This window comes from Astatotilapia calliptera, chromosome 10, assembly GCF_900246225.1.
Source record: "Astatotilapia calliptera chromosome 10, fAstCal1.2, whole genome shotgun sequence".
NCBI classification, from domain to species: domain Eukaryota; kingdom Metazoa; phylum Chordata; class Actinopteri; order Cichliformes; family Cichlidae; genus Astatotilapia; species Astatotilapia calliptera.
In genome coordinates this window covers 11,648,199-11,660,933 of record NC_039311.1, presented here as the reverse complement: position 1 = coordinate 11,660,933, position 12,735 = coordinate 11,648,199, and the positions used below count along the sequence as shown (strand labels likewise).

At 40.8% G+C, this 12,735-nt stretch overlaps 1 protein-coding gene across 1 annotated transcript; it reads right to left on the bottom strand.

Annotated features, from left to right (window-relative positions):
* Positions 1–7,297: 7,297 nt before the first annotated feature.
* On the bottom strand, positions 7,298–12,373 carry LOC113030886 (transgelin-like). Its single transcript, XM_026182669.1, has 5 exons — positions 12,194–12,373; positions 9,039–9,225; positions 8,773–8,944; positions 8,536–8,638; positions 7,298–8,433 (listed from the first exon to the last, which is right to left on the bottom strand). The coding sequence occupies exons 2-5, from the start codon at positions 9,216–9,218 to the stop codon at positions 8,283–8,285; spliced, it is 606 nt and encodes a 201-aa protein (XP_026038454.1). The 5' UTR covers positions 9,219–9,225; positions 12,194–12,373; the 3' UTR covers positions 7,298–8,282.
* Positions 12,374–12,735: the final 362 nt, after the last annotated feature.

The following is a 12,735-nucleotide window of genomic DNA, read 5'->3' as shown; positions in this document are numbered from 1 at the left end:
TTTTTGGCAGACGATCAGTTTTTGGCACAACGCCGGCCTCTCCCATCCTCTAACCAGGGTCTCCTAGCTGTCCCCAGCTCTGATTTTATTGCTTAGCCTTTCCTTAATCTTTTCCCCTTTATTTTGGGCCATTGTGTCGCTATTTGTGTGTATGTTGGATTGAATGTCTGATCGTAAAGTTGATAATGTGTCTGTCTGGTGGAATGTGGATGTTTATCTTGAATGTGTGGCTTTTATTCAAACTGTGAAGCATTTTGTAACTCTCTGTTTTGAAAAGTACAAATAAAGTTGTTTCTTTCTGTCAGAGGCACGAGGTCTTCCTGTTGACAGGTTTTGTTATAGTTTTTTTAATTGTGTGGATCAGTGAAAAATGAAAATAAACACATGTACACCCTGTCTACAGACCGCTTAGTCTAAATATCCCTTTAATGTTTTTGGAACTGTAAAAGCCAGCCATGTAGACCCAGGATAAATATTGCAATTTTCCTTCTGTCAACACACTGTTTGAACGTGAACTTTGTAATCCCAGCAGGCATCAGAGGAAACACCCTGATGTAATCTGCTCCTGGTCCTTTGTGCGGTTCCTGCTCTGCTCACCTCTGCCCCAGATTTCATCTTATCTATGACCCTGTGTTTTAAAGGTTTGTAATGTTTTGCCAGGTGGAATGATTGGTGCAGCAGATGAAACACGCTGCTGGCTATCAAACCAATAGATCATCTCCCTCAGACAATGAACAGCTCACACAAACAGCCACAGAGGCTCATTTATCATGAAAGTTGTTCCCAAATTTTTACAGCAGAAGCCAAAAATTGCAGCCTAGATTTGTGTTTTCCCCACATAAATCATATTTATTCAACTTACAGCAGCCTGACTCATTATTTTCAGCTGCAGTGACTCTATAATCCAGCAGGGGGCACTGTCGCCTAGCTCAGGAAATCACTTGTGCTACACAGATATGCCTGTGACTCCATTTATTGAAACACACACACGCAAAATGCAATAATTTAAAAAGTTTTGCAGTTGTATTTTTTTTTATGATTCCCACCCTGCAACTTAAAAAAAATCCCCACGAAGTTGTTGTGAAACAGGAATTTGTTCATTCCTTTAACCTCCTGAGAGCTGAACTCTTCCATGGCATGAATTTTTAATTTATCTTTGATATTTGGGACGTTGGGACCTGATGAATGTAAAAACAAAGAATTTCCTGATTTTTTTTTTAACCTGATTTTTGTTTCAGAGAGAAATGAGATCCACATATAAGGACATTTATTTTACATTTTGATAGAAAAGTGGCAGTATAACGTCCTCGTATCTGGATATCAGGCCTTTGTAGAGCAAAATGTATTATTTTGGTCTAGACAAGCCAAAATGTGATGTCCACATACGTGGACGCCAGGTCCTAAGAGGTTAAAAAAAAGTTGCTCTATTTCCAGTCTGAATTGGTCATATTTCACTCATGGGGTTCTGGTTCTTTCATCATACAATGTGACTTGCATTTAGTGTATGATGGGTCTCATATGTTGTTGTTGTTGTTCTGAGACCTTTGTGAAGTAAAAGGTTAAGATCATCCTGTCACATGTCACAATCAGATTATGTCGTTTCAGAGGAAATGAAATACAGAAGCTGTTATGATAAAAGCAGAAATTCAAACAACTCAAAAAAGTCCCTGTAATAAATTGTTTGTGGTTGCTTTAGCTACAGAGCAACTATTTACATCGGAAGGTCTGATTTGTTATTACCAGGAGACCTGTGTGTGTGTGTGTGTGTGTGTGTGTGTGTGTGTGCGCGCGCGATTCAATTAGGCCTGCATACCTCTCCAGCAAGAGCACACCTTCGTAGAAACAAAGTCAGGTAAAACACTGATGTTGATTAGGCGATGAAGTACACAGTGAGTTTTGGCAGGTTAAGTAAGAATCAATCAATCAATGAGCTTTCAGCTCGTCCCCTTCTCCCCTCACAGCTATGTTTTCCTCTCAAAGGGATTTGAACTGCGGACTAACCTTTCAGCTCTCAGCCCTCTGCCTCAAACCACCAACAGGGGAAAACACCTGCCTCCTAATTTATGTTACACAACATCTGACCCAAATTCATTCAGTGCCACCACATGAAGAGCAAACACCACATGCAGCGATACCACAGCACCTTCCTCTGTGGTTTCTGATGCTATATTCATGCCAATGACTCGTTTACTTGTATTTCCAGGGAAGCTACGCTGGAGGTAATTTTATAAGTGATGTGACATCTTATCCTTAACCATTCATTTATAATCTAAAATTGCAGTCTCCAGCTGAGTCCCCACTGTTATTTTGCCTTTCTGCATTTGGAAAACCACAGTTGTAGTTGTATGTGGATATAAAGAGTCAATGCAACAAAATAAATGCTAACCTTGCTCTGTGAAATGCTCACGGTGTAATAAATACTCACCATATTTCTCATAAATTTCCTCTGGAGATACATAAAAAAAGTTTTTTCACTCACACTGAGCCTTCCAAAGGGCCTTTCTGCTATTTGACCAGGTTATTGAATAATCCTCCTATATTCACTTATTTTTTACAATGCACCTCTCCTTTACTGTCTGGATCCTAAAATGAATTCAGCAGGTCTTTGGTCTGGAAAGGCCTTTCACCTAAGGCGATCATTCTTTATCTGCAGCCTTTTGTGTTGTCATATAATGACCTCACAAAGCCACACAGAGTGCAAGAAGCATATCAATATTTTTGATTTCACCTAATGTATAAAAATATATACATTATAGATATAGATAAATATGTTATTATATATATTGAAAGCTAGTCTCTCTACCTATAGTGTGTTCTAAGTTAATGTTTCTAAACCTGCGCTTGTCTCTAAAATGTGCGTCTCTTCTATTTTTTCACACAGCTCTTGCTTGTTCTCCGTTTTTGATGAGATTTATGCTCCAGCACTGTGACTTTTGAAAAGAAGGCGTCACTCGTAACCTCTCACGTCCCTTCCTGACATTGTGTACAAATCAAACTCGCCCACAAAGCGCATTAAAATTTTATCCCCTCTCATTTATGGCATGACATCTATTGCAAAAGCCATTATTATTGTCAAAATAAAAATAAATTGAATTCAAACTTTCCCCTGAATGAAATTACATATCTACAAACAATGCCTATCATAACACAACTGATCCAGTCATGGGTAAACATATAAATCAGCTGTCAACGTTTTGGTTTGTGGAAGTTTGGAACTTAAAAAAAAGTTTATGTGTGTATCCAGTGTGCTAGAATTAAACTGTATAGTTGTACAGATAGTTAGGTTATCAGATTATAGTTCTCATTTTCATTGTTAGATTAGATTGAAGAGCTTAAAAATAAATGGAGTTCATTTGTGATGGCGATGGAAACAACTTAAATCAAAGGGATTGTGTGGAAACTGGGGAAGTTAGCATACTGCAGCTATCAGAGGTTCGCCACATGACTGCTGCAAATAAAATAATTCATGATAGGATATAATTACAATATGAATAGACATTTTTGAAATTAATAAAATCACTTTGTTTACCTTTGGTTTTATTTCCTTTTCGGACAAAAGAAAAAGAACTTTATGAAGGGGGAAGTTGGACATTCTGTCAATTAGTTATGTATGTAGTAGTTATGTGTTTGGTTTCAATACTTCATTAACCAACAGAGAACCTAACAGTGAGACTTAAAATGTCCCTGCATGAATTCATTCCTTTGACCCAGAAGAGTAAGTTGTGTTTATGATGTTTCTATGAGAACATCAGGGCAGTGTCGCCCATTTTTTGTTTTGTATTTTAAAAACATGATGTCAGATTTCCAGGTTTGGCCCATTCACACTACGTATCCCAGGGGAGGGGGAACTCCAGGCCTCAAGGGCCAGTGTCCTGCAGGTTTTAGATGTGTCCTTGATCCAACACAGCTGTTTAAATGGCTAAATAACCTCCTCAACATGTCCAGAGTCCTGGTAATGAACTAATCATTTGATTCAGGTGTGTTGAACCAGGGTGATATCTAAAACCTGCAGGATCAATTCTCATTCAAATACATACAACACAGCTAAGAAACAGACAAACTACTTTCTTGAACTTTCTTGAAGGAGGCCATAGCAGTTTTTGTTGGTGTTTGTGAAGAGGACTCTGTGAAACCGAGCACACAGAGCAGCCAGTAGTAGTCACTAGTCCTGCAAAAAGCATGCAATCCCTCACTGGCTTCTCACTGTTCACTTTAAACAAGCCAGAAGTCCTACTGTCATGGACTGAAGCCAGGGCTCTGAAATGGTGTGCAAAAACTTTTCCACTGCGTCAATCAGTGTCCCGCCTAACTAACTTTACTAACAGTAGCATTAGTTCTAGCCTGATAATCAGACTGAAAGGCCGTTTGAGTTACATGGATCTTCAGGTTTGGGCCAGATGACTTTCGGTCTGACTGGTTCTTGCTTGCATGTTTAGGTCCTTATAGAAATTAAACAGAAGTTACTCATTGTGTCATGATATCTGTATGCAATGTTGTAACCTTCTTCTTGAGACACCGCTGAATAAATAAATGCTGAAACTTGCATAGTTAAGTGGTTCCCAAATGACCTTTTGGCGTAATGGAATCAGCCCTTTCCTGCAGCCACTGGAGCAAGGGGGGCTTTACTCCCAACCCTTATGTGTCTTATCCAGCAGCACTGCAGTGGCTGAATAAGGGGAAGGAGGTGTTACATCAGCTTCCCCTGTCACATTTTCCCAGCTGGTCCAAATATTCAAACTGGCTCAAAAAAAGTAGCTTCTCTAATCTCAAGGCGATCATAATCCGCCCTGTTATGCCCCTCCATGGCAGCAAAGTACCTTCCACTGCGGTGAGCCCAGTCACACTTTCATCAAAACCTTGATGGGAATGAAAGGCCTTCTATCAAAAAACGCTGCGCACCACTACTCTCTTTCAAATTATCTGAAGAAAAAAAAAGAAAAAAGACTGTGACTATGAGAAAAAAAAAGAGGAAGAGCTGAGTGACGTGTGTTTTTGTTTGTTTGTGGGATAATTCAAATGTAACAGATGGGTTTTTCAGGTTCACTAATTTCAGCTGCCTTTCAGCACTGCGGGTCAGGAACAATGTTTTGCCTCAAACTGCTATTTAAATCTATGTAAATAGTTACACAAGCACCTCCCTGGAAGTAAAACAGTTCAACCACTGTATTTAGCGCCACTGTTGTGGAGTGATGCTCCTCACTCAGGGATCGTTATGCATAAAAAAAAGGGAAAGTGTGTTTTTCCTGTTTTGGGTTTAGTTACACAAATCAAGTTACACCCAGTTTAAATAACTTGTTCTGGTCCCACCACCACAGAGCTTCTGCACACGTTATTCACACAGTTTAAATTTGTGAAACCTCAAGGCACCGTGTTTACCACAACTTTCTAAAACAGTTGGAAAAATAAATCACTAACTAATCATTAGTTATGTAAAAGAGAAGATAAGGTAGCAAAAGCAAGGAGTAAAAGTGTATCCATACATGTGCATGGCACTTTTTTAAGTAAACCTTGCCAGTACTGTGTTGAAAACCCCTTTTACCTTCTGAACTGCCTCAATTCTTCATGGCACAGATTCAACAAGGTTCTCACCCTACCACTGAAATGTCCCAGCAGAAATCAAGACTCATCTGACCAGCAACTTTTTCCACTTTTTCCATCTGATTGGCTAATGAGAGATAGTTACGTAAATGAGCAGCTGAGCAGGTGTACCTGGAAAAGATGCCGGGGAGTGTAGATATTCAGTCAATAAAGGAGCTTAGCAGAGATGAAAAATCACAACAAAAGTTGCCTCAAGGCGCTTTATATTGTACAGTAGATACAGAGAAAAGCCCAACAATCACATGACCCCCTATGAACAAGCACTTTGGCGACAGTGGGAAGGAAAAACGCCCTTTTAACAGGAAGAAACCTCCAGCAGAACCAGGCTCAGGGAGGGGCGGGGCCATCTGCTGCGACCGGTTGGGGTGAGAGAAGGAAAACAGGAGAGGTCTATTAACACACAGTGAGTGAGAAATATACAGTAGATTATCTGTCATGTGTTGCAATGACCAAAAAAGAAAAAACTTGCTTGTTATATCAGTGGATGTGCAAATAAACTTGGATACATGTTGTGAGACTCAAGAGTTCATTGGTGCTGATTTGGCACTAACACTCCACGCGTGTCTGCTAGTGTTGAAATAAATATTAGTTTTGAAATCATAAACACATCTTGACTCTTATAACAGTCTGGGCTTTGGCAGAGATAACAGCTGCTGTCACGCTGACGCTAATGGGCCACAGCTTATCAACAGCAGAGTTGGCTCTATTAGTAGTATTAAGTTGCTTGCTATCTTCAAAGTCATCAATTTTCTCAGACTAATGCTTTTATTGTGAAAATAAGTCACTATAAAAACACAAGTACATGTTGCGCTTTGATGGATAACCTACAGTGTTGTTGTCTTTGCTCCACACTGGTTCCACCTCCATTTACATTATACTAATTTACCCCCTTTGTGTCAGCACCTACGCAGTTTCCTGCTAAGAAGGAAGAGGAAAAGGAAGTCTCTTTTTAACCCTCCTCCTGCAATGATTCGTCCTTTTTTGGAAATGCTCTCTACTATCTGAAATCCTCCTCTGTCATGACCTGTACTCCTTCTGACCCAAGCCACCTTAATCTCCAGACTCCATCTGGATATTTATTTTTTATTTTTTAAAGCTGCGCTTTTTCCTCTTTTTTCATCAAAGCATCTTCTTTTACTGTTTTCTCTCTACTGCTGCTCTTTTCCATCTCTGGCTGTTTCTGAGTCATTTCATGCTGAACAGCTTAAGCTGGACCAAAGCAAGAACACAGTATAAACAAAACCCTGGCAGCGATAACGATAGTCTCTCACTGGCTTCTCTTATTCCATCAAAGTAGGCAAAGTCCAACATTATTTATTACTCCCTTACATTATTTTCTTCACCTTTGCCTTTGGCAGCCTTAGCTGACCTCTCTTTAAAGTACAGCTCAGCTTTACGGCACACAAACATACGTGTCGCCCTGACTACCTGCAGAAACTGATGTTTTTATTATCTGTTGCTAGGCACATAGGTTGCAGTTTACCAGCTACCAGTTATCAAGAGTCATGATAGCGACGGTGACATCATTGAGTGTGAACAGGACACACTTCCTTAGGCCATAGATTCATTACAAAAGAGGCTTCTTCAAAAGTTAAATCAAACTTTATTTCAAAGAGGCGGTCCAACATTTTGATTGACTCACGGCATCTAACAATAGATTATGTAATAGAACAGTAAAAACACACACAAGTGTCGTTTATACCTTTTTCAAACCAGGCAGTTTATTTTCTAAAGTTAATTAAACTTGGCTGTATTACTGGATGCGTTTGTTATAACCTACTAACATTACTGTAAACCACAGCAAACTGTACGTGTCTTACCTTTCGTTAAGTTTTTACTTCATTCCAGTACAAATTGAATCAGCTGCAACTTGGTACCTGCTTAAGGTTGTAATCTGTGAAGCTGTAACACTAAGTACCCAGAAAAGCTGCAGTAAGACACAATAAAATATCTGTGTCTTACTGCAGCTGTTGTGGGGAAAATACTCAGAACAATCCTCGGAGGTGTATTTAAGTACATCCTGACGTCCATGAATTGACGGCTATGTCATCAGAAGGACAGAAAGAATAAAGTCAACAAAGACAGTGTACACTAAATAATGAACATTATCATTAAATTAAAGACTTCATGACAGAGTCTTACATCTTTGGTGTCCTTGAATGCGCGCGCTGCTAGAGTTTTGAGAAGAGGCATTGACTGCAATAATGCAGATGTTACAGGAAAGAATAAAGCAAACAGAACATTGAAAGTGGGGGATTTCTGGGGATTTCTTCTCTCACGCAGGTTTCAAGTCCCTGCAAGCAGATTTTCTTTGTTGTAATGAAATGGTCTGAAGCTCCCTGTCTGTGCAAGGTAAGAAATCAAACATGTCTAATATTGTGGTCTCCAGTAATGATTTTAAGGTAATGAGTTTAAACATGCAAAGCAACTGTTTTTGATTCTGTAACAAAAAAAATTATTTACAATGAGTCAAACAAAAGAAACATTGTTAAATGTTTGATTTCTACTGTTAAAGATCTACATGTGCACTTGTTCTCGTTGGTCCCTATTTTGGTCCCGTTAAAATCTGAAAAACAGTCAGGTCACATTTTTCCTCATATCCAAGGTAAGAGTCAAAGTCTCTTCCTCCTTGCTCACTGGCCTTCCAGAGGGCAGAAGGAGGGCGGTTTAAGAACTGCTCCGGTTCAGGGGTTGTTGATGATCTGCCTGGGGCGTCCGTAGCCTGTCATGCCAGCTTGAGATGCTCCTTTATTTGTGCCCATTTGCAGGCCGATGACACTTTGGCCTTCTTTCAGCTGTTCCTCCGAGAAATCTCTCCTGTTCTCCTGGGCTTTTCTGCACACACACAAACAGACGTCAGTCAGTGCTCAAACCTCCTTTGCGTTTCATCTTTCCTCAGAGGCTAGCATATTTACAGGACAAGGAGGAAAAGCTTACTTATGGAACCAGCTGGGGTCTCCTTTGTAATTCCCATCACCCTTTGTGACAGCCACACTTCCCAGAGCCATCAGGGTCCTCTGGACAGCAGCCAGATCTTTGCCTGCAGACATGCAACATCCTCACATCAACAGAGCCCACGGAAATACAAGGAGGAGAACCTGTACTGTATTTTCCCTCTTGAGTCTCAATTGTTACAGTAAAGAAAAGCTCTGGTTGGTTGGTTGGTTATCTTACCCTCAAAGAGGTCTACAGTCTGAAAGATGTCAGTTTTGGTGACTCCGTAACTTTCAGCTGCTCTGAGGAACATGGAGATTTGCTCCATCTGCTTGAATGCCATGCCAGAGCTCTTGATGGTCTTGATTGGCTTGTTGGCTCCATACAGGCTGTTGATGAGCTCACACAGCACCTAGACACACACGGAGTCCTCTCAATACACTGCACATAAAGTGAATTACAATGCTTTATAAGGACATTTACACTTCTGCAAAACTAGAACTCACACATCCATCCTTGAGCCAGTTTTGGAAGCCTGTCTTGTTGGGCTGGGGCCGACCGACTCCAGATCCACACTGGGCAACGATCCACTCCACCAGCCTTTCCTCCAGTTCTGGATCGTATTTCTTATCAATCTTACTCTGAACCTCACGGGTCAGACCATAGGAGGGACCTCTGTTTGCCATTGTAATCCTAATGGAAGAGAAAGTCAATGTTAGATAGGCTGGTAGCTCAGCAAACTCCACTCCCTGGCAGCATTCTAATATCTGATAGATTTAATAGTGTTCACATACCGATGCCTGCCCCGCTCACACCCACAGATGCAATCAATCCAGTGAATGTGTTTCCACTGAATGTTCTGTTATTTATGAGGAGCTGTTACTTTGAAACTTTTAGATTGAGGAGACTTTCTAAAAGTGAGCATCTTTTTGTTGGTCGTCACTTTCACACCTCAAGAGGCTCATTTATCATTTGAAGTTAGTGCGCTCTTCATCTGTCTCAAATCTCTGCTATGTATGAAACAAATAAGAATATTTGCCATACTGTCAGGGTTAGATGGATTAGAAAAGAAGCCGATGACAACCTGAAGACAGGAGCGTGAGCAGGGTACTAACCATGCAATGCACACAATAATCTGAGTTTTCCATTATCCAGGCCGCAGCAGTGCTGCTATTTAGCAAATACATTTCTGACAATGGAAATTAAAGTGTTTAATGACTTGAGGAATTCCAACTTTGTTGCACTCTGAAAGTAATTATGGTTGGTTTATCTGACATATTAATGCACAAAGAACTTCCTGTTGGCCTCAGCCAAACCACCCTACTCCCTCCATCCTGTTTGCACATTCAGCTGTCATTTCCTTCCTGACTAAGGTAGCTGTGTATATACAGGAATCTAAACATAACAACATAGTGTTGCTCACTATGGAAACGGTCTGTAAGAAAAAAACAGAAAGAAATACTATCGCAATACACAATTTGCTTTTACAGATCCAAATCGAGTCGCACAACGGCACAACAACTTTGGAATTTTCCACGAATCCACATAACAGATGGGGATGATTATAGCTCGTTCTCCCCTTTTTTCTCCATTTACTGTGCTAATTTACTGTGATAATATCTGCACATTTAACATCTAAGGTAAGCAGGTGCTCTGCAAATATCAGGATCCAGAATCACATCTGACTCGTAAAAAATTGGAGGATCTATTTTTAATTCTGCAGACTTTAATATACACTTAGAATTATATAGATAGATGTTGCTCCAGGACATACAGGCACACCTTTAGCCAAACAGAGGATTAGTGTTACGCAATATGTGTAGAAAGTTTGACAGTTTATCATTGTGTCCACAGCTCCACGCTGGAGCTGCTATAGACACACACACACATTGTTCTCTGTTCATTGTCTGAGGTTGCAGTGGTTATGTGGTCATGCGGAGGATAAGTGTCTTCCTGTCTCCAGAGTTATTCCAAAAGTTGTTTGTTAACAGCGGCAAGAGCGAGGAAAATACTCAGCCATCCAAACTCCTAAGTAGCCTGTTTCTCAATCAGACGACTTCCATCTGTGTGGTGTCCGGACATGCCCGTTACATCAAGCAGCTGCAAACATCAGGACCTGAATGTCTTGCAAGGAATGACGAAATCAGAGAAGGCGCTCTTTCAGATTAACCCCATGTTGAGCGTGAAATCTGATGTATGAGTGGCCAATGTCGCTGTAACTCGCAGCAGCATTTCCAGGGATGATTGTCCACCTAATTGTAAAACTGCAACTAGAAGTGTGTGCGCAGGTGTTTATGGAAGCGTGACTTAGAAGCTCACATAGAGCTGTGCACTTAAAAACATAACTGGGAGTGGTCAAGTGGGAACATCTTGTAATCATAAAGTCACATCTACTCCCTCCCATCTCACAATCTCACCCCACAGTGGGCTACTACCACAAAATGATTTGAAGCTTAAACAGCCACTCAGCTGAAATTGTACGTAACACCTCTAAATGACCAAATCATACTTACAACTTGTGTAAGATGAATAACTGAACACTTCCTGATCATTATCATACCTAATTAGTGCATGTCTTATAGTGTGTGTGTGTGTGTGTGTTTTTCTAATCAGAGAGGAGAACACTGCAGATTAATCATTTAAACTGCATGATCATAGAATCCACTAAATCTAGTATTTGAAGCCTTCATTCTCCCAGACGTCTTACTGTACACCATCGTTTTATTAATCCTCTGCTTCAGTTTGACACAGTGGGACTTTTTAATGCCTGTTTTGTGTAGTTTAAACTAGAAACCGTTAGAAATCTGAGTAAGACACCGTTAAGTTACTCAGATGTCGCTCCATATGTGACCGAGTTACTCATCATCAGTCATTTGTCTCACTCCACCCTCCAAACTGTTAAACAATCATATTCTAGTAACTTGCAGACATCTGTTACAAGAGGCTTGCACAGCTTTCATAAAATTGCACCATCAGCTCATGTTGAAATCCTTACTATGTGAACACGGTGGATCCAGACCGAGATTATTTCTTCATGCTCTTGCCTTCCTTCATCTTGCACAGTCCCCACTGTTGTATTTCCACCTCATGACAAAAAATAGCAGTCACCACCTAACGTCAGTTTCTCAAACTATAAAACTTTATCAAGGCCCATAAATCTAACAAAAAATGTGGCAGCAGCAAGCTGCCAGTTGCCACTTTCTGAACCAACAACCTGGTGTTCAAAACATACCCTGAAGAGGAAAATTATATACTATTAGGCAGTAGCGATGAGAGGTTTGTCAGAGGCTGAACCTGTTAACATTTCCTGGAATTGTTAGGTCTCACATGCCGTGAGCACGAGGTGCGTGTTCAGAGGAGAAGCCAGACAAAACAAAATGGGATTTTATAACAGAAGAATGCACAGGCTCACGCAGAATCCACATAGGAATGGCTAAATATTAACTCAGTGTATTGCCTCGGCCTGTGTATGACCAAACGCAAGCAAGGGGGAAGGAGACAGAGAGCAAGGGTGGAGAGCATGAGAAGCAGTATCATATTTTTCATATTTTCTGCACCAGAATCAGCCACAAGATCCATAAAGAAGCAGAAAAATGTCTGCTGATGAGAATAAAAAAAAAGCAAAAAAACTGAGAGGAAAATAAGAGGAGCCTTTACTTACTTTGTGTAGTAGCTTTCTGGTGAATGCAGGTGGGGTTGGTCTGGCGCTGCTGTGTGTCTGCTCTTCTTCTTCCTCTACAACACAGTGCAGAGTGCACAGTACAGAAGTGGCAGGATTAAGCGAAGTAAACACCCCTGAAGTGTTACACTTCAGTAGAAAGAGGGAGCAAGAGAGAGCTACGCCTTTCAGGTCCTCTTATTTCACTCTTATGACCCGCCCCTACGCTCTTTCTCCTTTTCCCCCCTCAAATTGTAATTCCTTATTTAGGAGACGGGCGGGAAGGGAAAAACAAGACATGTGACTTCAGAGTTTGGTGTGGTCACTGAAAAGAATTCTCTGAATTTCACCCTTTACCACTGAAGAATAAGATGGGATTAGGAGGACAGAAGGGAGGCAGGGATGATCAAATCCTCGAGTGGAGCCTGACAGAGCACGGGAAAGGCAGTTCCAGTAATTAGAGAGCAGGGGAGCGCACATACGAGAGTTTTTAGTGCCTTAAATCAAACTGCTGCTCACTGTGGTCTTTCAAATCAGGCCGAAAC